The 26,806-nt window shown below is 42.3% G+C and overlaps 1 protein-coding gene and 1 non-coding gene across 23 annotated transcripts in view; both read left to right on the top strand.

Moving 5' to 3' along the window:
* CSNK1G1 (casein kinase 1 gamma 1) overlaps positions 1 to 26,806 on the top strand; it is a 208,369-nt gene that overhangs the window by 132,970 nt on the left and 48,593 nt on the right. For all 22 annotated transcript variants that reach the window (XM_051821876.2, XM_002718121.5, XM_051821873.2 and 19 more), the window contains 2 exons: positions 20,627 to 20,778; positions 22,736 to 22,970. In XM_051821876.2, coding sequence (XP_051677836.1) covers positions 20,627 to 20,778; positions 22,736 to 22,970 — 387 coding nt within the window. The remainder of the gene's footprint in view (positions 1 to 20,626; positions 20,779 to 22,735; positions 22,971 to 26,806) is intronic.
* LOC127484064 (small nucleolar RNA U13) lies at positions 22,127 to 22,233 on the top strand. The gene has a single exon (XR_007910843.1). It is a non-coding gene; the product is annotated as a small nucleolar RNA U13 (small nucleolar RNA).

Here is a 26,806-nt window from a genome sequence, read left to right as displayed (position 1 = left end):
TTCTCTTCCTTCCATATCCTCACAGCTGTTCTTTAGGCATTCACTGGGCTCCGTGACTGTCCTTAGAGAGTGTTTATTTAAGGAGATCAATGGCAGGGTAAGTTTCAGTACAAACTAAGCTATACAAAGTAAGCTCAAAGATCATCCTAGGACTGACGGCAACACTCCGTCATTCCCCTTTCTCGCTCATAGTGTATGTCACAGTTAATCATTTAGGAAGGAGATAACATGTAGCGTTCCCGAAGCTTTGGAGTACTATAGAATGAACAAGATGAGTTGTTGAAGTAGACTATTCCTAGGGATTATGAGAAAGTAAAAGCATATATCTACTGTCTTATATTAAAACTTAACTAATTCCTTTTCAGTGTTAGTGTCATTAATAAGAATGTTTTTCCTTAAGTTCCAGTAACAGACCACAAAAAGATGCATCTATCCTTATTCCTACATAAACAGTAATCCAGTTGTTACCTAAGCCCATTCATATTTATAGACTGTAACTTAACTATAAGCATACTTAGGACAGAAACTAACAAGATGATAGATTTTTTTTTTTTTAAGATTTATTTTATTTATTTGAAAGAGTTAGAGAGGTAGAGACAGAGAGAAAAGGTCTTCCATCCACTGGTTCACTTCCCAGATGGCTGCAATGGCCGGAGCTGGGCCAATCCAAAACCAGGAGCCGGAGCTTCTTCTGGGTCTCCCACTTGGGTGCAGGGGCCCAAGAACTTGAGCCATCTTCCACTGCTATCCCAGGCCATAGCAGAGAGCAGAATCGGAAGTGAAGCAGTTGGGCCTCAAACTAGCACCCATATGGGATGCCGCTGCTTCAGACCAGGGTGTTAACCTGCTGCACCACAGTGCCGGCCCTGATGATAGATTTTTATATTTGTGACTAATTACTTGTCATTTTCTTTCTAGGATTCCTAAACAAGTAATTTATATTCCGCCCACTAAAAGGAGAGTTTGCTAGCTCTATGTACCCCTACTTTTTTATGCCATCAGCAGTCTAACACACTTGTAGTTTTTTTCTGCATTTTCCTCTTTCTTTATACGTGTATGCATCCCTAATCTCAAAATTCAAAAATTCACAGTATTCCAAAATCCAAAATTTCTCACCTCCATTGAACTCAATTTCAGATTTCAGAGCATTTAGAATTTCAGAGTTTTGGGTTAGAAGTGGTCAATCAGCAAAGTCTATGCAATTATTCCAGTATCTGAAAAAATCTACATCTGAAATAATTTTGGTTTTAAGCATTGTGGATAAGGAATACTCACCCTGTATTTCATGTTTTTCATCTTGCCAGCTTATAGCTCATCTCTTACAAATAACTACTTAGGATACTGCAAGGATGTGACTTTTTCACTTACAGCATACACCACGCATCAGCTGTGTCTGTAGCATAACGTGGGTAATTTGAAGGCCACAGAGTTATAATTATATAAGATTGTCTTTGCCCTTCAAAACACTAGATACTCACTGGAAGGAAGGAAGGAAAATATAATGTTTACTAAGCTTCTGGTGCGTCCATAGTGAGGCATTGTTGGTTGTGCCAACCTCTAGTAGCTTACTAATATATCTAACATAAATTAAAATAGTAGAACGTTGTACTTGTGATTTTTTTTTTAAGACACAAAGGTATTTGAAATAGTTTGCAGAAAATTGAATTAGTGGGTAAGTTTATTTTGGTGCCAAAAAACACTTGAAATCCTTACATTCAAAGAATTTTCAAAAAGTTCATGAAATGTGGTCATTATGAAAAAAATTATGCATGGACTTAAAAATTATTTGCACCAAAATAAGCTTTTGAGAGGCTGAGAGACAGAGCTCCCATCCACTGAGTTATTCTCCAAATGCTGTCAGCGGTCAGAACTTGACTGGTCTGGAACCAGGAACTCAATCCCATGTGTGTGGTGGAACCCAGCTCCTTGAACCATCATTGCTGCCTCCCAGAGTCTATGTTTGCTAACAGGAAGCTCTAAGTAGGAGCCAGAGCTGTGTTGAACCCAGGCACTCTAATTTTGAACACAGTGTCATAGCCACTAGCTAAATGCCTGTCCCTTATCCATTCTTTATTGCTTGACTGGATGCAAGTTTGACGAAAGCAATAGTTGTTCATTGTAATACCTAATGCTAAAAGCAAATATATGGAAACAATCTGAATGCCTGTCTGCAGAGGGGATGGTAAACAAACATGGTCTAACTTCAAAAAGTTTGTGGAAAGTTGAATTAAAAATGCTTATTTTGTTTTGAAAATCATGCATACAAAGGATCTTCAAAAATTTCAGGATAAATGAATATTATCAAAATACACATGAATTTCAAAACTTTTTGTAAAATAAACATCTCTTTTTTTTAAAATGTATTTATTTATTTGAAAGGGAGATTGACAGCCCAAATGGCTGCAACAGCTGAGGCCAGGCCAGGCTGATGCCAGAACCCCAAAGCTTTATTTTTATTTTTATAATGGGAATTTTCTTTTTTAAGGTTTATTTATTTATTTGAAAGGCAGAGTTACATAGAGGCAGAGGCAGAGAAGAGAGATCTTCGATCCACCAGTTGACTTGCCAAAAAATGATCTCAGTGGCCAGAGCAGGGCCGATCTGAAGCCAGGAGCCAGGAGCTTCTTCTGGGTCTCTCACTCAGGTGCAGGGGCCCAAACACTTTCCCATAATAGAGAGCTGGATTGGAAGTGGAGCAGCTGGAACTCAGACCAGCACCCACATTGGATGCTGTTACTGCAGGCAGTAGTTTTACCCACTATGCCACAATGCCGGTCCCTGTAATGGCCTATAATTTCCTATGAACCTTTTTGAAAAAGATTTATTTATTTGAAAGACAGTATGATAGAAATCTTGTATTTGCTGGTTCACTCCCCAAATGACCACAGTGGCCAGAGCCGTTTTGAGGTTTAAGCTGGGAGCCCTGAAGTCTGTCCAGGTCTTGCACATGGGTGGCAAGGGCCCACGTACTTGGGGCCTTGCCCACTGCCTTCCCAGTGGTATACTACCATAAGCAGCTTAATTAGCTGGGAACTGGACTGGAGGCGGATCAGCTAGAACTCAAACTGGAGTACTCTGGTACAAGATGGTTGTATCACAAGTGGTGGCTTAACCTGTTACACCTCAACACAGGCCCCAAACCCACCATTTTCTTTTTTTTTCTTTTATTTATTTGGAAAGCAGAATGACAGAGAGAGGGAGAAACAGAAACAGAGAGGGAAAGAGATCTTCCACCCACTGATCCACTCCCTTAATGACTGCAACAACCAGGAGCCAGAAACTCCATCTGGGTGGAGGGGCCCGACTGACAGGGTCATCCATGCAACTCCAGGAGCTGGAAACTCATGTGGGTGACAGGGGCCCAACTATCTGGGCCATCCTCCACTGCTTTCCCCAGTGCATTCGCAGGGGACTGGTTTAAAAACAGAGCAACCGGGACTCCAACTGGCACTCATAAGCGGTGGCTCAACTCTTTGTGCCACAACACCAGCCTCCAAACCTACCTTTTGATTCCATTTTCCTAGAAATTTTTAAAGTACTCTTGGGGCTGGCACTGTGGCATAGTGGGTAAAACCTCTACCTGTAGTGCCAGCCTCTGTTTTGGGCACTGGTTTGAGACCCAACTGTTCCACTTCTGATCTAGCTCTCTGGAAAAGCAGTAGAAGATGACCCGAGTGCTTGGGCCTCTGCGCCAGTATGGGATACCTGGAAAAACCTCCTGGCTCTGGATCAGCTCAGCTCTCTGGGAGTGAACCAGAAGATGGAAGATTAATCTCTCTCTGCCTCTGCCTCTGCCTCAGCTTCTCTATAACTCTGTCTTTCAAATAAAATAAATCTTTAAAAAAAAAAAAGTACTCTCATATACTATATAGTCGAATATTATATAGCTACTTAAATGGAGCTCATAAGCAAAAATTGTCTAGTGTATATTATTAAATGAAAAATGCAGTTGTAAAAAAAAGTTGCAATACAGTGTTCTTTTAAGATTTACTTATTTATGCATTTATTTATGGATTTATCTGAAAGAGTGACAGGGAGAAGATGGGAGAGATAGAGAGCCATCTTCCATCTACTGATTCCCTCTCCAAATCCCCATAACAGCCAGGGCAGAACCAGGCCCAAGCCAGCTCCATCTGGGTCTCCTACATGGGTGGCAGGAGCTCAGACATTTGAGCCATGATCCCTGCTGCCTTCGGGGATACATTTACAGAAAGATGGATCGGACACAGAGTGGCTGAGGCTTGAACTGACACTCTGATGTGGGATGCAGGGGTCACAATCATTGGCTTAACTTGCTGTAGCACAACACCCACCACAGTACAGTGTTCTTAATCATATGCCCAGACAACTCCTCTTTCAGACTAAGAACTAGAATTGACAAGTTTCAGATCAATGGGCATATGATAGGAAAGACTAAAAAGATAATGTTTATGGAGCTGATAGAAAAATAACGGGAAAGATCCAAGATAGTGAAATAGGGAGGGAACTTACTGCTCTAGGCTAGGGGAAGATAGTTTAAAAAAAGTGGAGAGAGTGCAGTCTCAAGGAAGAGTTAGGGGCCGGCGCCGTGGCTCAATAGGCTAATCCTCCACCTTGCGGCGCCGGCACACCGGGTTCTAGTCCCGGTCGGGGCGCCGGATTCTGTCCCGGTTGCCCCTCTTCCAGGCCAGCCCTCTGCTATGGCCAGGGAGTGCAGTGGAGGATGGCCCAGGTGCTTGGGCCCTGCACCCCATGGGAGACCAGGAAAAGCACCTGGATCCTGGCTCCTGCCATCGGATCAGCGCGGTGCGCCGGCTGCAGCGGCGGCCATTGGAGGGTGAACCAACGGCAAAGGAAGACCTTTCTCTCTCTGTCTCTCTCTCTCACTGTCCACTCTGCCTGTCAAAAAAAAATAAAAAAATAAAATAAAAAAAAAAGGAAGAGTTAGGAAGAAAATGGCAGAGGAAACTCTATGCAAATTAAAGGGACTCTGTTAACCTACGTGAAAGGTGTGGATACACACAACTCAGGACCTCAGCAGCCAGGAGGCTCAGCACCAGCTTTGGAGAGTGAGGTAGGAACAGACTGCAGCAGCCCAAACCACTGGCAACAAATCTGTGAGAAGCGCCTGGCATGAGTCCAGCTTGGAGCCCTGTGGGAGACAACATAACTGAGGAGAAAAAAAACAAACAAGAGGACAAAAAAGGGGGCATGTTTTTCTCTCCCTGACCACCCTGCACCAGCGTCCTGTAGCAAGCTGAGATGCTGGGTGGTATTTTGGATCATACGTAACAACTGCACCAGGGCATGTCTGCGCACCCAGAAACCAGCCGAGAGGAGACATCTGAGTCTGGCTGCGAGAAGTGAAAGGGGACTGGGTGCTCATGACTGTTGGAGGCTTGTGTGCAGGGACTGTAAAAACACTAGCTGTGTGTGAGGGCGCAGGGTGTGGCTGGGACTTTGGGCAGTCACTGTGGGTAGCTCCAAATGCTCGGGGCTCTCTGATTTTCCTGGTGAAGGTCATTGCTGCAGTATCCGTGCTTATACCAAGGACTGCACAGATACTTTGTGTGGTTCTTGGTGGCAGCACATACAAATAATGTACACCCTGGGGCTAGCACCCAGGAACTGGTTTCCCTTGAATAGAGGAGGTAAATGTGAGACTAGGCAAACAGAGCAGAACATACATCCCTCTGAGTTTAAAAAAAAAAAAAAAAAAGGAGATTTACCATCCCATTTTCAGCAATGGACAGATCAACCAGACAGAAAATCAGCAAGGAAACAACAGAGTTAATTGACATCATAGACCAAATGGACCTAACAGATTATCTACAGAACTTTCCATCCCTACAGTCACAGAGTACTTTTTCTGGAACTTTTTCTAGATTGACCACATGCTAGGGCATAAAGCAAGTTTCAGCAAATTTAAAAACATCAAAATCATACCATGCATCTTCTATGAACACAGTGGAATGAAGCTGGAATTCAAAAACTTAGGAATCTCTAGAACATATGCAAACACATGTAGACTGAACAGAGTGCTTCTGAATGAGCAGTGGGTCGTTGAAGAAATCAAAAAGAGAAACCAAAAAATTTTTGTTAAAAAATGAAGATGACAATACAGCATATCAAAACTTATAGGATACAGCAAAAACAGTGTTAAGAGGAAATTTATAGCAATTGTTGCCTACATCAAGAAATTGGAAAGGCACCAAATAAATGAGTTATCAATGCATCTCAAGGACCTAGAAAAACAACAGCAAACCAAAATCAAAACTAATAAGAGAAAAGAAATAATTAAAATTAGAACACAAATAAGCAAAATTGAAACAAAAAATTGCAAAAGATTAGTGAAACAAAAAGTTGGTTTTTTGAAAAAATAAACTAAAATGACACATCATTGGCCCAACTAAACAAAAAAAGGAGGGAAAGACCCAAATCAGTAAAATTAGAGATGAAAAAGTAAATGTAACAACACACACCACAGAAATAAAAAGAATCATCAGAAGTTACTACAAAGAGCTGTATGCCAACAAATTGGGAAACCTAAAAGAAATGGATAGATTCCTGGGCACATACAACCTACCTAACTTGAGCCATGAAGGCATCGAAAACCTATACAGACCAATAACCAAGACAGAACTTGAATCAGTAATAAAGACCCTCCCAACAAAGAAAAGCTCAGAACCGGATGGTTTCATTGCTGAATCCTACCAGATATTTAAAGAAAAACTGACTCCAATTCTTCTCAAGCTATTCAAAACAATTGAAAGAGAAGGAATCCTCGCAAATTCCTTCTATGAATCCAGCATCACCTTAATTCCTAAACCTGAAGAAGATAAAACAGAGAAATAGAACTACAGACCAATTTTTGTGATGAACATAGGTGCAAAAATCCTCAACAAAATACTAGCCAGTCGAATCCCACAACACATCAGAAAGATTATTCACCCAGACTAACTGGGATTTATCCCAGGTATGCAGGGATGGTTCAACATTCGCAAGTCCATCAGTGTGATATATCACATTAACAAATTGAAAAATAAAAACCATATGATTATCTCAGTAGATGCAGAGAAAGCATTGGAAAAAATACAACACCCTTTCATGATGAAACCTCTAAGCAAATTGGGTATAGAAGGAACATTCCTCAACACAATCAAGGCAATTTATGAGAAACTCACGGCCAGCGTCCTATTCAAAGGGGAATAGTTGGAAGCATTCCCACTGAGATTGGAAACCAGACAAGGATGCCCACTCTCACATTTGCTATTCAAAATAGTCCTGGAAGTTATAGCCAGAGCCATTAGGCAAAAAAAGAAAGAAATCAAAGGGATACAAATTGGGAAGGAGGAAGTCGAACTATCCTTATTTGCAGATGACATGATTCTATATATAGGGGATCCAAAAGACTCCACTAAGAGACTGCTGGAACTCATAGACGAGCTTGGTAAAGTGGCAGACATAAAATCAACACACAAAAATCAGCAACCTTTGTAGACACAGACAATGCCATGGCTGAGCACGAACTTCTAACATCAATCCCATTCACAAGAGCTACAAAAAAAAAAAAAAAAAAAAATCAAATGCCTTGGAATAAAATTAACCAGGGATGTCAAAGATCTCTACGATGAGAATTACAAAGCAAAAGCATTAAAGAAAGAAATAGAAGATGACACAAACAAATGGAAAAACCTTCCATGTTCATGGATTGCAAGAATCAATATCATCAAAATGTCTATACCACCATAAGCAAATTACAGATTCAATGCAATATCAACGAAAATATCAAAGATGTTCTTCTCAGATACAGAAAAATGATGCTGAAATTCATGTGGAACACAGGAGACGCCAAATAGCTAAAGCAGTCTTTTACCACAAAAACAAAGCCAAAGGCATCACAATCGCAAATTTCAAGACATACTACAGGTCAATTATAATCAAAACAGCCTGGTACTGGTATAACAAATGGATAGGCCAGTGGAAGAGAAATGCCACAAATAAGTCCATGAGTCTACAACCAATGTATCTTTGACAAAGGAGCTAAAATCAATCCCTGGAGCAAGGACAGTCTCTTCAGCAAATGGTGCTGGGCAAAATGGATCTCCACATGCAGAAGTATGAAGCAAGACCCCTACCTTACACCTTACACAAAAATCCACTCAAAATGGATCAAGAACCTAAATCTAAGACCCAATATCATCAAATTATTAGAGAATATTGGGGAAACCCTGCAATATACTGACATAGGTAAAGAGTTCTTGGAAAAGATCCCAGAGGCACAGGTAGTCAAAGCCAAAATTGACAGATGAGATTATATCATATTGAGAAGCTTCTGCACTGCAAAAGAAAAACTCAGGAAAGTGAAGAGGCAGCCAACAGAATGGGAGAAATTATTTCAAGCTATGCAACTGACAAAGGATTAATAACCAGAATATATAAAGAGATCAAGAAATTCAGCAACAACAGCAGCAACAAAACATTAACAACCCAGTTAGGAAACGAGCAAAGGACTTAAGCAGGCTTGCCTTTTTTTTTTTTTTTTTTTTTTTTTTTTGACAGGCAGAGTTAGAGACAGAGAGAAAGGTCTTCCTTTCCGTTGGTTCACCCTCCAAATGGCTGCTATGACCAGCGCACTGCACCGATCTGAAGCCAGGAGCCAGGTGCTTCCTCCTGGTCTCCCATGCAGGTGCAGGGCCCATGTACTTGGGCCATCCTCCACTGCCTTCCTGGGCCACAGCAGAGAGCTGGACTGGAAGAGGAGCAACTAGGACAGAATCTGGTGCCCCAACCGGGACAAGAACCCCGGGTGCCGGCGCCACAGGTAGAGGATTAGCCAAGTGAGCCATGGCACTGGCCATAAACAGGCATTTTTCAAAACAGGAAATCCAGATGGCAAACAAACATGTGAAAAAATGCTCAGGATCACTAGCTGTCAGGGAAATGCAAATCAAAACCACAGTGAGATTTCACCTCAGTCCAGTCAGAATATCTCTCATACAGAAATCAACAAAAAGAAATACTGGTAAGGATATGGGGAAAAAGGTACCCTAATCTACTCTTGGTGGGAATGTAAACTGGTAAAGCCAATATGGAAGACAGTGTGGAGATACCTCAGAAATCTGAATATAGACCCTACCATATGACCCAGCCACCCCACTCCTGGGATACCCAAAGGAAATGAAATCAGCATATGAAAGAGTTATCTGAACCCCATGTTTATTGCAGCCCAATTCACAACAGCTAAGATATGGAATCAATGCAAATGCCCATCAACTGAAGACTAGGTAAAGAAATTATGGGACACGTATACCATGGAATACTACACAGTGTTAAAAAATATAAAATCCTTTCGTTTGCAACAAAATGGATCAAACTGGACAACATCAGTCCCAAAAGGACCATATGTTTTCCCTGACCTGAGATAACTAATAGAGCACCTGAAAGGCAATCTATAGAAGTGAAATTGACGCTTTGAGAAGCAATGACTTTGAACAGACCTTGTCTCATCTATTAAGGAACAGGTTTGTTTGTTTGTTTTCATAATATTTGTTGAACTCTTAACATAGAGTGAATCATTTGTATATAAAGTTAATTGACAATAGATATTAGGGGCTGGTGCTGTGGTGTAGTGGGTAAAGCTGTTGCCTGCAGTGCCAGCATCCCATATGGGCACCGTTTCCAGTCCCGCTGCTCCACTTCTGATCCAGCTCTCTGCTATGGCCTGGGAAGGCAGTACAAGATGGCCCAAGTCCTTGGGTCCCTGCACCTGCATGGGAGACCTGGAAGAAGCTCCTGGTTCCTGGCTTTGGATTGCAGCTCCAGCCATTACAGCCATTTGAAGAGTGAACCAGTGGATGGAAGACCTCTCTCTCTTCTTCTCTCACTGACTTTCAAATAAAAAAGGAAAATAGATCTTAGTAAAACATAATAGGAATGGGAGAGGGAGAAGGAAGAGGAGTCAGAAAGTGGGTGGGGGAGCAGTACGGTGGGAAGAATCACCGTGTTCCTAAAGCTGTAATTATGAACTGTATGACATTTGTATTCCTTAAATAAAACGTTTCTGGGGGAGAAAAATGGTACTCTTCCCATTTCATGGCTGTGCAATCTTGGGAAAATTATCAAATCTATCAGGCTTTAATTTCCTCATCCAGAAGTGGACTAAAGATATCACTGACCTTATGAAGTTTTTGAAATTGATAATTTGCCTAATTTGAGCAAAACTATTAATATAGTGTCTGGAGCACAGGTCATCTGTAATTGCTGTTCTTAAGATTTTTTTCTTTTTCCTTTATGATAATCTCTCTCTTTTGCTTTATATCTTATTGTACTAGAGATTCTCGTATTTTTTTCCTTCTCTGTTCTTTCACCGTTAGGTATGCTGTTTGCAGTCGATTTGAAATAGATGTTCTTAATCACAAAAAAAAAAAAAAAAAAAAAAAAAAAAAAAAAAAAAAAAAAAAAAAAAAAAAAGAAGGTGGGGGGAACCAAAGGAGTAAGTAGGACTAATTAAGCTGCCTGTGGTGCCATATAGAGTAGAGGGCTCATATTCTGAAAGGATAAGAAAGGATTGCTGGAAGAAGTAAAACATTAATGAAAAGGGCACATGATTTGGAAAAGGTGGGATCGGGAGCATAGAGAATAACTCTGGCAACTACACAAATAAAAAAGCAGAAGTCAGAATGCAGGGAAGCAGCCAGCATAAGGAAGAACACTTAATTTGAAGGTGAGAAATCTGGTTGTATTCTTTGGGCACCCTGTTACCTTTGAAAGATCATGCAACATTTCTCATGGGTTCTGTTGCATCTGTAAAATGTGATTATTAGTACTTTTGCCCCATTTCACAGGATGATTGTGAGATTGGAAAGGGCTATTTATGTAAAAGAAAAACAGTATAAGTTTCAAGTTAGAATCAAAATCATTTGTCTGTGAATGGAGTGGAGAAGGAAGACTTCCTAGACCTACTGCACAACTTAGATGACTGATTTTGTTGATTAATCTGTTTGGATAGGCAGGTACTGTTTTGAGATGTGAAGACATTTGTTTATGTGTGATTTTCAGTGCTATTAACTAAAATGAGTAATTCTTTATTGTTGTTCTCCTGCATATGGAAACAGGAAGATAAAACTATTGGTACCAATTTCAGCCATCATGGATAAAAATACAAAGAAGGTCAATGTAGAAATAGTGCAACTCTGAGTTACTGATAATCTTTGTACTTGTGACTTGCCCAATAAAGCCATTTTTTAAAAATCCCATGAAATTCAACCAAGAAACCAGAAAAATCCATTGTGTTAAAATTCCCTGGCTGAATTTGTTTTGCTGTGTGTGTGTGTATTTTAGCATTTTAAAGGAAGTACTATGTATCCCAGTTGGAAAACTCAAGCAATGTTTCATTGAGTTGTATTTATTACATAGTGTTTATTCTACCCATATCTACCATATGCATGGACAAGTGCTAGGTGCTGACATACAAACATAATTAACATGTGACCATCACAACCTCAAAATAGCCTTCTGTTAGTAGGGAGACAGACCACATGGACAGAGAAAGTGTCATGAGAGTGGGGCAGATTTGTCATGAAGACTAGCGTACTTTGTATTGGCTCAGTTTGTTTTTCTTCCTTCTAAATGCTTGCTAGAATTTTCTCATCTTTTTAATTGTACTGCTCAGGTGTGTGTTAAGAATCAGGCATCTCTGGGGCTGGCACTGTGCACAGTGGATTAAACCACCACCTGCAGCACTAGCATCCCATATGAGTGCTGGTTCCAGTCCTGTCAGGTCCACTTCTGATCCAGCTCCTTGCTAATGTGCCTGGGAAAGCAGCAGAAGATGGCCCAAGTACTTGGGCCCCTGCCACTTACTTGGGAGACCCAGGTGAATCTCCCAGCTTCAACATGGCCCAGACCCATGATTGCAGCTATTTGGGGAGTACAGCAGCAGATAGAATATCTCTCAGTCTCTATCCCTCTCCCTCTTTAATTCTGTAAAAATAAATATTTTTTTTAATAGACATCTCTTAACTTTTGAGGTATCCTTTGAAATTCAATAATCAGGCCAGTGCCGCGGCTCAATAGGCTAATCCTCCACCTGCATCACCAGCACACCGGGTTCTAGTCCCGGTCGGGGCACCGGATTCTGTCCCGGTTGCCCCTCTTCCAGGCCAGCTCTCTGCTGTGGCCAGGGAGTGCAATGGAGGATGGCCCAAGTGCTTGGGCCCTGCACCCCATGGGAGACCAGGAGAAGCACCTGGCTCCTGGCTTCGGATCAGTGCTGTGCGCCGGCCACAGCGCGCCAGCCGCAGCGGCCATTGGAGGGTGAACCAACGGCAAAGGAAGACCTTTCTCTCTCTCTCTCTCTCTCTCATTGTCCACTCTACCTGTCAAAAAAAAAAAAAATTCAATAATCAGTCCTTATGACTTGATCACAGAAATGATTGTAAGGAATGTAGGAAAATTTAGTCCCATAAAATTACCAGTTTTAAAAGTCAGTCTGTTAGTAACTGAGCCAAGTTCATCTTTTTGGAAAAAGAAAGGACCCTCTTATTCCACCCCACTCCCAAAGCACAACACACCTTAAAAAGTTTTTATCTTAGATGCTATCTACTACAGAAGAAATCTGTCTTGTTTTGGACTTTTTTCTCTGACTCCTTTGGGTGAATAAAACTTTGAATGTACTTTGAAGCTCAGGGCCTTGGTGGTTTTTGTGTGTAATAAAGAAGGTGGAAAAGCTGTTTCTGTGGCTCCTCTGCTCTTGCCTTTCCTTACCACCTCTTCCTCCACCACACAACTCTTGAGCTTGTGTTAGCAGCATATGTCTAGCAGTGTTCCAGTTCCCAAGTGGCTGTGAACAACATGACTATGAAACTTCTCACTATAGGACAAAGTCATCCTGATTCCTTAATTCTGACTCTAGCTGATTTTGTTATCAAACCAGCATTTTGAGTAGATTTCTATGTTGAACCAATTCCACTGCACTCCCAGGCCACAGCAGAGAGCTGGACAGGAAGAGGAGCGGCCGGGACTAGAACCTGGAGTGCCGGCACTGCAGGTGGAGGATTAGCCAAGTGAGCCGTGGCGCCGGCCTTGTAGAGGCATTTTTTAAGACCTGCAAATGAGAGATTCTGTATGTTCTTTTTTATTATTAAAAAACCCACCATATTATCATGTCTTTGAATAATGCATCATTTTAATGTTATTCTCTGCATTTTTGAAGGCTGGGCTTTCGATTTTTGCCTACCTCCTATAGAATATCATCTGGCTTATCTGCCTGGTTTTTTTTTTGTTTGTTTGTTTTTTTACAGGCAGAGTGGACAGTGAGAGACAGAGAGAAAGGTCTTCCTTTACCGTTGGTTCACCTTCCAATGACTGCTGCAGCCGGCGCACTGCACTGATCCAAAGCCAGGAGCCAGGTGCTTCTCCTGGTCTCCCATGGGGTGCAGGGCCCAAGCACCTGGGCTATCCTCTACTGCACTCCCAGGCCACAGCAGAGAGCTGGCCTGGAAGAGGGGCAACCGGGACAGAATCCGGTGCCCTGACCGGGACTAGAACCTGGGGTGCCGGCACCCCAGGCGGAGGATTAGCCTAGTAAGCCACGGTGCGGCCATGCCTGTTCTTTCTTCTTAAGTGTGTGTGTGTTTAATATTGTTTTCTGGCTGGCGCCGCGGCTCACTAGGCTAATCCTCCGCCTGCGGCGCTGGCACACCGGGTTCTAGTCCTGGTCGGGGCACCGGATTCTGTCCCGGTTGCCCCTCTTCCAGGCCAGCTCTCTGCTGTGGCCCGGGAAGGCAGTGGAGGATGGCCCAAGTGCTTGGGCCCTGCACCCTATGGGAGACCAGGAGAAGCACCTGGCTCCTGCCTTCGGATCAGCGTGGTGCGCCAGCTGCAGCGCGCCAGCCGCAGCGGCCATTGGAGGGTGAACCAACAGCAAAGGAAGACCTTTCTCTCTGTCTCTTTCTCACTGTCCACTCTGCCTGTCAGAAAATAAAAATAAAAAAATATTGTTTTCTCCAATAATAATTCTCCGTGTATTAGTAATTCCCTCACTTTTTACAAACATTAGAAGAATATTTAGCGTTGTGCTAGAGTCCCTAACATTCATAGCACCAAGAAGAGTTGAAATTTTCAAGAAAAGCTATGCTTTTTCCTTAAAAATTTAAAAAACTATAAGCAAAGCAAAAGAAGGGACTTGCCAAGGTCACCTTACTCCTCAAGGTTTTCTCCGGCATGACTTTACAATTCAGTCTTTGCCATTGCCATCATATACTTACTTTTACATTGAAATACTAATGCAGATATTATTTTTCACATGTAGATATTACTGACTTACAGAACCTGAAATGTTTCCAAGTTAGGTAATTTAATTTTTAACAAAAGAGAAAGGCTAATGGTTAGACAATAATATGATCAAATTACCAAAAGCTTCAAGATGATTCTATTTTAGTTCTCAGCCTAATGTATGTTCAAAAATATCTCTACTTACTGTAAGTAGTGCATTATGGAATTTTTTTAAGGTAACAGCTTGGGTGATAAAGAAGCCATTATCTTTAATTTGGTGTGTTTAACCCAAGTTAAATGTATGAGAAACTAAAAATGAGCTATAATGTTGTAACCTCACTTCCTGTACTTTTTAAGTTGATATATGTGTGAACCATATGTCCAGTAGGGTTTTCAAGAACCCACAGAAAAGATGCAAGAAAACTTGTGTAGTCTATCCTTGTGCTTTTGATTGATAAGAGATTTTACTTGTAGTTAAAGGAAATATAATGAAATCTCTTGGAAATCCTTTAGAAAAAGAAAATTCAGGATTCACTCCTTAAATTTCCAGATTTCTGTGCAGTTGATCAATTTAGAGAGATGCCTTACAATTCCTTATTTCCAGAAGAGATGAGAGGTTATAAAACCGTCTTAGCTTCTGCTACATCATAGATCAAAGAATCCTGTTTACATCTGGCTTGCCCAACTCTCCCGCCCCATTCCCATTCTGTCATAATTACTTACAGAAAGTACCTTGTTTACTGCATGTGTAACTTGTGTTGTGTTTAAAGCTCTGTCATTAGGGAGCTCTGTCGTTTTATCAAGTAATTCCACAGCCTAATTTTGATTAAAAATTGTTTAAGCAGGCCAGCGCTGTGGCTCAATAGGCTAATCCTCCACCTGCGGTGCTGGCACACCGGGTTCTAGTCCCGGTCAGGGCGCCAGATTCTGTCCTGGTTGCCCCTCTTCCAGGCCAGCTCTCTGCTGTGGCCCAGGAGTGCAGTGGAGGATGGCCCAAGTACTTGGGCCCTGCATCCCATGGGAGACCAGGAGAAGTACCTGGCTCCTGGCTTCGGATCAGCGCGATGCGCTGGCCGCGGCAGCCATTGGAGAGTGAACCAAAGACAAAAGGAAGACCTTTCTCTCTGTTTCTCTCTGTCTACTCTGCCTGTCGGAAAAAAAAAAAAATTGCTTAAGCAGAGGATTAGAGATGCCTGTATAAAATAAGAGTGGGATGACTGGGTTTTCTGTTTAAATGCAGCCCAGGTGATAAGTGTTACTGCATGTTGATCTCTGAGCAGACAGACAGGCTTTGTTTGTGGCCTGTGTATCTTTTACCACCAGCATTGGCCCCTTTGTGGGCAGTCCTGCAAAAATAGGCACAGAATGGAACTCTTGTGGGCATCTTTCTGTACAGATAGTTCTAATAAATTACAACTGCATTTCCAAAGAGACTGTCGTACTCTGTAGTATGTGTTCTGTAATTTCTGAGAAACTTTAAACAGACAAGTTTTTTTTTACCATTCTTAAAAATATTCCCTTCAAAAAGTGTTGAGTTCACTTCTGATCTGAATTCGTAAAAGAGATTGGTTTGTCCGTGTTTTTGAGCTCCCCTGGTATACTAGTTATAAATCAAAGCAGTGCCCTTTATTTCTTCTCTGTAGAATTTCCACCTGAGGTTGCACATCAGAATCATCTGTGGAGCTGTTTGCTTCCACTCCTAGAATAAGATTCAATAGGTATCAGACAGCACTGCGGCTCGCTAGGCTAATCCTCTGCCTTGCGGCGCCGGCACACCAGGTTCTAGTCCTGGTCGGGGCGCCGGATTCTGTGCCGGTTGCCCCTCTTCCAGGCCAGCCCTCTGCTGTGGCCAGGGAGTGCAATGGAGGATAGCCCAAGTACTTGGGCCCTGCACCTTATGGGATACCAGGATAAGCACCTGGCTCCTGCCATCGGATCAGCGTGGTGCGCCAGCCGCGGCGGCCATTGGAGGGTGAACCAACGGCAAAGGAAGACCTTTCTCTCTGTCTCTCTCCTCTCACTGTCCACTCTGCTTGTCAAAAAAAAAAAAAAAAAAAAAAAAAAAAAAAAAAAAAAGATTCAATAGGTATGAGGTTAGGTTCTTGCACCTTTTTTTTTTTTTTTTTTTGGGTGGGGGGAGATATTTCTAAGAGACATACTTCCAGTTGAGGACTAACACTAGCAGTTTGCATTTGAATTGGCACCACACATTCTCCATATAACAGAGTTAGTTTTACTGATACTGGTTCTGTAACTTTACAAAGAGGAGCCTAGAAGGTAGTTAAAAGGAAATCCTGGGGGACTGGCAACACAGCACAGCAGGTTAAGCCACCACTTGCAATGCCTGCATCCCATTATGAGCACTGGTTAGAGCCCTGTCTGCTCCACTTCCAATTCAGCGCCCTGTTAATATGCCTGGGAAAGACATGGAAGATTTCCCAAGTGCTTGGGCCCCTGCCACTATGTGGGAGACACAGATGAAGCTCTTGGCTCCTGGCATTGGTTCTGGCCCAGCCTCATCTGTTGCAGCCATCTGGGGAGTGAACCAGTGGATAGAAGATCTCTGTCTCTCCCTCTCTCTAACTCTGCCTTTCATATAAATAAATAAAGCTTAAAAAAGAAAAAGAAATCCTAACTGTAAGAACAATTTAGGGGGCTGGCGCTATGGCATTGGAGGTAAAGCTGCCATCTGCAGTGCTGGCATCCCATATGGGCGCCGGTTCAAGTCCTGGCTGCTCCACTTCCGATCCAGCTCTCTACTATGGCCTGTGAAAGCAGTACAAGATGGTCCAAGTCCTTGGGCCCCTGCACCCACGTGGGAGACCTGGAAGAAGTACCTGGCTCCTGACTTCGGATTGGCACAGCTCTGGCTGTTGCAGCCAATTGGGGAGTGAAACAACGGATGAAAGACTCTCTCTCTCTCTCTGCCTCTCCTTCTCTCTGTGTCACTCTGACTTTCGAATAAATAAATACATCTTAAAACAATAAAGAGGCTCACTCTGCCAGGAATGCTAGCTCCTTTTCCTGCCGTCTCTCCAAGAAGTGCCTTGTGCCAAGTCCTGCCTCCCCCAGGAAGCCTGTGCAGCAACTCCAGCCTGCATTGCTTTCCCCCATGTCTTTAAAAAAAAAAAAAAAAAAAAAAAAAAGAAGAAGAAGAATTTAGATTTTAAAAGGAACCAGTCTTTATAGATAAAAAAGCTAAACCACAGAAGCAAAGGCATTTGCTAAAGGTGGTATCAGAAGCAAATACTAGAGGGCAGATTTATGGTGCAGCAGTTTAAGCTGCCGATTGGGACCCCCACATCCCATTTTGGACTGCCTGGGTTGAGTCCTGGCTACCTGGACTTGGGTTCCTAGCACTCATGTGGGAAACCTGGGTGGTGCTCCTGGCTTCAGCCTGGCCTAACCCCAACTATTGAAGGCATTTGGGGGAGTGAATCAGCACATGGACACTCCCTCCCCACTTCTGTGTCTCTCTTTCAAGTAAATTAAAAAACAAAACACCCAAATACTAGATCCAAGACTGACCCGAGTGCTTTCTTCACTAATATATTGTACTTACTCCCTCTCCTGAAAGGAGAAGTTGAAGTTCCTAGGCAGGAGTTATAAGTGAGATTGCAGGTAGAAATTACACGCAATACCCAAAATGCTTTTGTGACTTCTTGGGAAATATGAAAACTTCTGGCAAGAGTTGCCTAGATTTGGTATTAAAGATTGTCAAGAACAGGAAGATCATTTGTCTCATTTAAACATTCTGAGATGTTGGCAACAAATCTAGGAAATTATGCCAATATTATATTTCTAAGCAAGCCTGACTTTTAGCTTGTACTTTAGAAAAAGATATTGTGCCCAGATTTGCAACTTAGCCAACTAAAGGAATACTATATTTATTAATTAGTATTAGATTTGACTGTTTTAAAATCCCAAATAACAGTAGCTCAATAAAGGTAGATTAACTTTTCTTTTGGATTAAAAAAAGAAATCTAGAAGAAAGGGAAGTCTGTCCTTCATGTGATTACTCCATAGCTGTCAGAGACTCAGATTCTTCTCTTTTTTGCTCCATCCCTTGGAACTCTCTTACATCCCCGTCTGTCTGTCGATTCTAGATGCCTCTAGACCTTTAAGCTAACTTGAAAAAACTTTATTGGGGCTGGCATTTAGCCTACTAACTTAGGTTAAGATACCTAAGTTCCATATCAGAGAGCTTGGGTTTGATTCCCACCTCTAACTCCTGGCTCCCGTTTCCTGCTTACACAGACCCTGGGAGGTAGCAATGATGGCTCAGGTGATTGGTTCCTGCCTTCCCTGTGGGAGACCTGGATTGCGTTTCTACCTCCTGGCTCTGGTGCTAGCCCAGCCCTAGCTGTTGTGAGCATTTGGAGAGTGAACCAACAGATGGGAGATATTTCTTTCTGTCTTCTCTCTCAGCCTCCCAAATAAAATTTTTAATTAATTAGAACTTTATTGATGACCAGTAAACCTGACCATCTTTATGAAAAATGAAAAGAACTTTTCTAGAGTCATCCCACCCAGTGGTTTCTGCTTCCATCTCATTGGTCATACAAAATTATAGGACGTAAATTTAAAAGATCCCCATATTCCATCTACCATGTATCTGACTAATAAAAGTAGTAAATCTCTAGGGTAGAGTGTTCTGCTTTGGATTAGCTGTTATGTTCTGTCTATTTTAAGTAAAGTGAAAAATTAGTTCTTCAAAACAACAGAGAAAACAAAGATACTTTAAATCCTGTTTCCTTTTGGAGATCAGGAGATTCAGAACAACCACAGAGATAATTCGGTGGATAGCCGAGCTAGCAGAAGCAGAGTATATACTGTATTAGCTGATGCAAGCTAGGAACAGGCATTGGGAAAAAAAATGTTCAAGTATGTGCGATACAAGATATACTGATGCAGCACACAAAATAATTAAATAGACATACCTCATAGCAATGAATCACATTAACTCAACTTTCTCTCCTTGAAAGAAAGCTGTGTTAGATGTACATCACCTCTGTCTGTATCCCACCTATAGAAAAAGGGAAGATGGGCCAGCACCGTGGCTCACTTGGCTAATCCTCTGCCTGTGGTGCCGGCACCCCGGGTTCTAGTCCCAGTTGGGGTGCTGGATTCTGTGCCGGTTGCTCCTCTTACAGTCCAGCTCTCTGCTCTGGCCCGGAAAGGCAGTGGAGGATGGCCCAAGTGCTTGGGCCCTGCACCTGCATGGGAGACCAGGAGAAGCACCTGGCTCCTGGCTTTGGATCGGTGCAGCACGCTGTCCACAGTGGCCATTTGGTGGGTGAACCAACAGAAGGAAGATCTTTCTCTCTGTCTCTCTCTCTCTCACTGTCTAACTCTGCCTATCAAAAACAAACAAACAAACAAAAAAACGAAAAAGGGAAGATGGAGAGAATGTTATCTAAAAAACTTGGATGCAGAAGCAAACGTTAATCCATGGCATATACAACTGTAGATCATAGTATGAATATGAGGTATAAATATTTCTGCTCTATGAAACCAGATAGATTTTTTTATGTTTAGTAGTCTCATTAGTAGCCATTGTTATCATGGTAATAGTTCACACATGTTTACTGAATGTCCAGTATTTGTGATGCATTTTCAGGAGGAAATTCATTCACAAACTGCTACTTTGGTGAGAGTCTAGTTTTTGCCTTCTTACAGCTATGAATTTTAAATCTTGGGGAAACCCAGCCTTGTATTTTTTATCCTATTTCCTTTCATAATTACTTATTAGCAACCAAATGCTAAGTGTCTGTTGACTTTTCTCCAGCTAACAGAAAACTACAAAGACTATGTGAAAAGAGAGCCAGTTGTGCTGGCCTTGAGCCAGCCTGCACCCTCTGTGACCTCATCCCTTCAATCTGAGTTCTCCATGGGGCAGCAGCAGTTGCTCACGGCTCCATTTGGCTCTGGCAGTAAGCATGAGGAATGCTAATGAAACCAGCTAATGCAACAAGATCTGTTAGTCTGGCCTGTGAGCTCAGTGAGCCATCCTTTGAACCTTCATGGAATTGCACTTTTGGGCATCCTTTGGGAAGAATAGTTTGCTCTGATCCAATAATGGATTGGGGATGATTCTCTAATTTTTTTTTTTTTTTTTTGTAGTGGAAATGCTTTTGGCACTCTGGTATTAAATAACTGCTTATTTGAACATATTGTACAATGACTTAGCCTTTCCCATCCATTATTAGTTCCCCTTGATGCTATTGTACTCAATTTTCTAATAGGGACTGTGAAAGAAAATGGAAATCTCACAGATCGTACTTGGGTTGTATCTTACTGCTAATGAGGTTGTCTCCTATTTTGTGTTTTGTGTCTCTTTCTCTTTACTCCCTTTTCCCTCTACTTTCAGGTGAGGGTCTCCCACAGGTATATTACTTTGGACCATGTGGGAAATACAATGCCATGGTGCTGGAGCTGCTTGGCCCTAGCTTGGAGGACTTGTTTGACCTCTGTGACCGAACATTTACTTTGAAGACGGTGTTAATGATAGCCATCCAGTTGGTGAGTTGGTATTTCTGTTCTGGGAGAGGGTAGGCTGCTCCCTTAGCCATACAGTTACTAGTTGTAACAACACCTAGTAAAATAGTACTTACAGGCTTGATGGCATTCTAGGAAGCTGGCTGGGGAAAAGGGGTTAACCTGTAGAAGTCACATTGTATCTGCGATTTGCTCTATTTTAAGATTTTACACCTTGGAGCACTACCCTGCCCTTTGCTGAAGCAGAAGCATGTAATTTAGATAAGGGAAAAAAGGATAATTTGATAGAGTTGCAAGTAAGTCCTCAATTGTCTTCTATGGTGTGTTTTTTTTTTTTTTTTGAGATTTATATATTTATTTGAAAATCAGTTTTACACAGAGAGAGGAGAGGCAGAGGGAGAGAGGTCTTCCATCCGCTGGTTCACTCCCCAGTTGGCTGCAACGGCTGGAGCTATGCCAATACAAAGCCAGGAGCCAGGAGCTTCTTCCACATCTCCCACATGGGTGCAGGGGCCCAAAGACTTGGGCCATCTTCTGCTTTCCCAGGCCACAGCAGAGAGCTGGATCGGAAGTGGAGCAGCCGGGACTCAAACCAGCGCCTTTACGGGATCCTGGCACTGCAGGTGGCAGCATTACCCACTACACCTCAGCGCTGATCTCTTCTAAGGGTTTTAAAGGCATAGTTGTAAGGTCTTTTTTTTTTTTTAAGATTTATTTTTATATTTGAAATACAGAGTTACAGAGAAAGAGGTCTTCCATCCGCTGGTTCACTCCCCAAATGGCCTCAACAGGCAGAACTAAGCCGATCCGAAATCAGGAGCCAGGAACTTCTGGGTCTCCCATGTGGATGCAGGGGCCCAACGATTCGGGCCATCTTCTAAGAGGAGCAGCTGGAACTAGAACCGGCATTCATATGGGGCTTTAAAGCTGGGGCTTTAACCCACTGCACCATAGCACCTGCCCCTAGCTGTAAGGTCTTGTATGTCCTCCCTCTCCCCTCATCCAAGAAAAGATTGAACACATAACCTACTGCATTAATGCTCAGATTTAAAAGTTGAGTGACCAAGAATTTGCCTTAGTTCTCAAAGAGACTGATACAGCTGAAGAGGCAGCTCTTGGTATTACAGAGCAATAGCAGCTTACCGAGCAGTTAGATGGCTCCTTTGAGAAGTTTATCAGGCTTTTGGGAAAGATGTAAATGAATTGTCATTTGTTTGAAATGATGATGGTATTGCCCACTTTCCAGAAAAAATTTGGAAGTGTTAGAAAGTTGACGTTGACTCAATTTGAGTCCACAGTTCAGATGTCTGAGCCTCCCTCTCTGTAGTAAGTACCTAAACTTTGTAGATAGAAATATTGAATGAAATTTGAAATTTTTTTATGTCAGGGGTTTTATTTAACAATAAAAACTGCAGTCTTGTGTGTGAGATGTGCCTCCCTCAAATCTTTTTACCACACTGGCACATAACTTTTCTGACATGACTGAAGAACAACCTGCAGTCCTACTTCTGCTAGCAATGTGATGTCAAGCCAATGTTAACTTCTCTGGGCCTCACTTCCCTTATTTCTACAACAATTAGAGCTGGCAAGGTATGGGCAAAAGGTAAATGTGGCAATGGTACCTGTCTCAAAGACTGCTGACAGTGTGATGGCCTACCTGGGACTACTTTTCTCTCAAGCGCTTACTTTCTGAAGTGGAATAAAAATAACTGATTTTAATCGTCACTTGCAAATTGTGACATTATGAGATAAAATTGCATTGTTGTTTTATTTTAACTATACTGTCTTTTCCTGTCTTGGTATTATGTATTTGTAGCAGAAAATATCTTTTGATTGACAAATCAGTAGTAATTCGGGGTAAAGAAGAGATGAGTTTTGTCTTTATTCAGATAATTAAAACCTTGTACTGGCTTAAAAATTTTTTGATGTATTTTTCCAACATACTTCTTTAGAATATTTCCATCACATTTTCCTTTCGTAGCTTTCTCGAATGGAATACGTGCACTCAAAGAATCTCATTTACCGAGACGTCAAGCCAGAGAATTTCTTGATTGGGCGACAAGGCAATAAAAAAGAACATGTTATACACATTATAGACTTTGGACTGGCCAAGGAATATATTGACCCTGAAACCAAAAAACATATACCTTACAGGGAGCACAAAAGTTTAACTGGAACGGCAAGATATATGTCTATCAACACGCATCTTGGCAAAGGTGTGTTTGTTTTCTGCTTCATGAAAAGGGCAAGTCATTAGAAGAGCTTTTTGTTCAATAGTGTTTTTATCCCTGTTGTTCATTACAACTTGTGGTTCTTACTCCTTCGCAAGGTAAGTGATTTTTATACTTGACAAATTGAGATGGTAAGTGAATGGCTTTTCTAAGTATCCCATTGACTACTTATTCTTTATTTTAAAAAAAGATTTATTTTTATTTGAAAGGCAGAGTTATAGAGAGAGAGAGAGGGAAAGACAGAGAAAGAGAGAGAGATCCTCCATGCACTGGTTCACTCCCCAAATGGTGGCAATAGCTGGGACTGGGCCAGGTCAGAACCAGGAGCTTCATCTATGTCTTCCATGTGGTTGTAGGGCCCCAAGCACTTGGGCCATCCTCCACTGCTTTCCCAGGAGTATTAATAGGGAGCTGCGTTGGAAGTGGGGCAGCTGGGTCTCTAACCAGCACCCATGTAAGATGCTGGCTTTGCAGTAGCAGCTTGACCCATTACACCTCAGTGCCAGCCCCTTACTTCTTACTTTTTTTTTTTTTTTTTGACAGGCAGAGTGGACAGAGAGACAGAGAGAAAGGTCCTCCTTTTGCTGTTGGTTCACCCTCCAATGGCCGCTGCGGCCGGCACACCGCGCTGATCTGAAGGCAGGAGCCAGGTGCTTCTCCAGGTCTCCCATGAGGTGCAGGGCCCAAGGACTTGGGCCATCCTCCACTGCACTCCCTGGCCACAGCAGAGAGCTGGCCTGGAAGAGAGGCAACCGGGACAGAATCCCGCGCCCCAACCAGGACTAGAACCTGGTGTGCCGGTGCCATAGGTGGAGGATTAGCCTATTGAGCCGCAGCGCTGGCTACTTCTTATTCTTTACATTGCATTTCCAAATGCTGTTTCTCAGCAATGTGATGACTTGAATTATTTTAGAAAGGTGATAACATTTTCGTGAGTTTAGTAATGAGTTTGTTGATTATATGTATCTTTCATCATGTATGATAGTCCTGAAAAGGACATCAGGCAAAGGGCATCACTAAAACGTGAATGAGGCTTCTGTTCACTGTGCATAATTCTGTGCAAAATTCTTCAAGGAAGAGCTGCTGTCTTACTCAACAAAAATATATTTGCATTACCATGAGCCTTGCATTTTATTCTGCATAAACAATCTGCACAAATATTTCTGGAAGCTGTAATCAAGTCGGAAGACCTTACTTGTTAGAAGAACTAATCCAAGAAAGAGTGTTTATGAGAGAAGTCTCGTGAACAGTAGGCTCCTTGGCAGCTTTTCTAAAAAGCTTCCCTTTTTATCTGCTCTAAAGAAAAGATCCCTAGGTGATTAAAATATGTTTGAAAATCAGCATCCTACAGAGTAAACAGAATATTATCAGGTTCCACACTCTCAGATGTAGCTAATTATATAAAGTTTTTAAATATTAATGAAGTGTTGTGTGCTAATAGGTATTTTAAAGACTTATGTAGTATCTACTAAGTTTTGCCTCATTGAGTAAACTGTACAAGTATTCAGATGGGGACTTTGGTGGTTATGGAGACTAAACGACATCACAAAAGAGTTTGACACAGCTTGGACTGAAATCATGAATGCTTGACTGAAATCATGAATGTTTTAGTAACCACATGGAAATCCTTACTTAACTAAATGTGATCCTTTAAAATTAGACTGGGGGCCGGCGCTGTGGCTCACTTGGTTAATCCTCTGCCTGCGGCGCCAGCATCCCATATGGTGCCGGGTTCTAGTCCTGGTTGCTCCTCGTCCAGTCCAGCTCTCTGCTGTGGTCCAGGAAGGCAGTGGAGGATGGCCCAAGTGCTTGGGCCCTGCACCCACACGGAAAACGAGGAAGAAGCACCTGGCTCCTGGCTTTGGATCGGCGTAGCACCAGCTGTAGCAGCCATTTGGGGAGTGAACCAATGGAAGGAGGACCTTTCTGTCTGTTTCTCTCTCACTGTCTCTACCTGCCAAACAAATAAAAAAAAAATTAGACCAGAAGATCCTCTGTCATTTATTATTGATATCACTTTGGAAAGTTACATAATCTCTCTGAAATTTGGAAAATTAGGCTAATACTTCATAAGGATTTTTTAAAAAATATTTATTTTATTTATTTGAAGGGTAGAGTTAGAGAGAGAGAGATCTTTCATCTGCTGCCGGTTCAGTCCACAAATGGCTGCAACAACTGGGGCTGGGCCAGGCTGAAGCCACAAGCTTCATCCAGGTCTCCCAGGTGGGTGCAGGGGCCTGAAGACTTGGGCCATCTCCTGCTGCTTTCCCAGGAGCATTAGTAAGGGACTGGATCAGAAGTGGAGCAGCCAGGACTCGGAGCAGGTGCCCATATGGAATGTTGGCATTGCAGGCACCAGCTTAACCCATTACAGCACAATGCTAGCCCCCACAAGAATGTTTTGAAGGTTGAATGGCTTTGTACAGATAAAAGCACAATACCTAGCTCAGATCTCTTACAGCGTGCTCAATAGCCCTCTCTTCTTCCTCATGACATGCACTCATCTTTTTACAGGGAAACAGACTGTGCCTTACATACTGAAGTCAGGATTGTTTGATTTGACTGACAAACTCTAGAAGTTCTGATGCCTGCTTCCTAGACTCAGTAGTTTGTGTACTGATTTTATTATTCTTGTCAAGAAGGGCAAGAACAGAAAAGGGATAGGTATCTATTTATGTTTGTATAAAATATAGTTTAATGGTTAAGAAAAGGGGGATGGTAGACATTTGGCCTAGCAGTTAAGTCACTGGTTAAGATGTCTGTGGTTGTGATGATGGCTCAAGTAGTTGGGTTCCTGCCACTCCTGTTGGAGTCCTGGATTGCTTTCCTAGTTCCAAACTTCTGGCCATGGGCCATTAAGAGCACTCTCTTTCCTTTTCTCCCTTTCCCTCTCTCGTTATTTCTCTCCTTCTCAACTTACCCCTTTCCTTCCCTTTCTGTCTCTCTCTCAAATAGTTTAAAAAAAAACAAAACAGGGATGCAGTTTCTGGCTTTTTCATTTAATAATGAAATGATTTTGATCTAGTAGCCTTCCTCCCTCAGCCTCAATTATCTATAAAACAGATACAATGATAGTACCTATAAAATAGGTTCTGATGGATGTTGCATAAAAAGTATTTAACATAGTGCCTGCTCATGACCTCATAGGTCACTCTGTGTGGAAGTTATTGTTATTATTATTATTATTATGTGCACAAGAGTACATTTTAAGCAACTGTTGTGAATCTGACTAGGTACTTCATCTCTTAGTGTGCTGCCATTCCTGCTGGAACTTGATCTCTAGACTTGGACTTCCTGAGTTCCAGAGTTTGGCTCAGATCCAACCTGTCACCATATTTTATTTTTCCATATCACAGATGGTTATCATCACCCTTTAAACCATCCCATGTCTCAGAGAGTTTTCCTTAAGAACTCTAATGCCACTGATTTTTAAATGAATTGTGTATTTTATGTTGTAGTGAAGTAAAAAAGTCTGGGAACTGTTTTGTGAAAGAAGAGACCAAGGGAAGAACCTCCTAAACCTGACATTCAATGTCACTTCAGCCACCTTCCCACTGCCGAAGCAGCCCAGCATGTATTACTTAATGGTTGAAATTTAGGCCGGCGCCGCAACTCACTAGGCTAATCCTCCACCTAGCGGCGCCGGCACGCCGGGTTCTAGTACGGGTCAGGGCGCCGGATTCTGTCCCGGTTGCCCCTCTTCCAGGCCAGCTCTCTGCTGTGGCCAGGGAGTACAGTGGAGGATGGCCCAGGTGCCTGGGCCCTGCACCCTATGGGAGACCAGGAGAAGCACCTGGCTCCTGCCTTTGGATCAGCACAGT

The sequence above is a fragment of the Oryctolagus cuniculus genome, chromosome 12 (genome assembly GCF_964237555.1).
Source record: "Oryctolagus cuniculus chromosome 12, mOryCun1.1, whole genome shotgun sequence".
Taxonomy (NCBI): Eukaryota; Metazoa; Chordata; class Mammalia; order Lagomorpha; family Leporidae; genus Oryctolagus; species Oryctolagus cuniculus.
The sequence above is the reverse complement of the archived record's forward strand: the minus strand, read 5'-3'. Positions and strand labels throughout refer to the sequence as shown.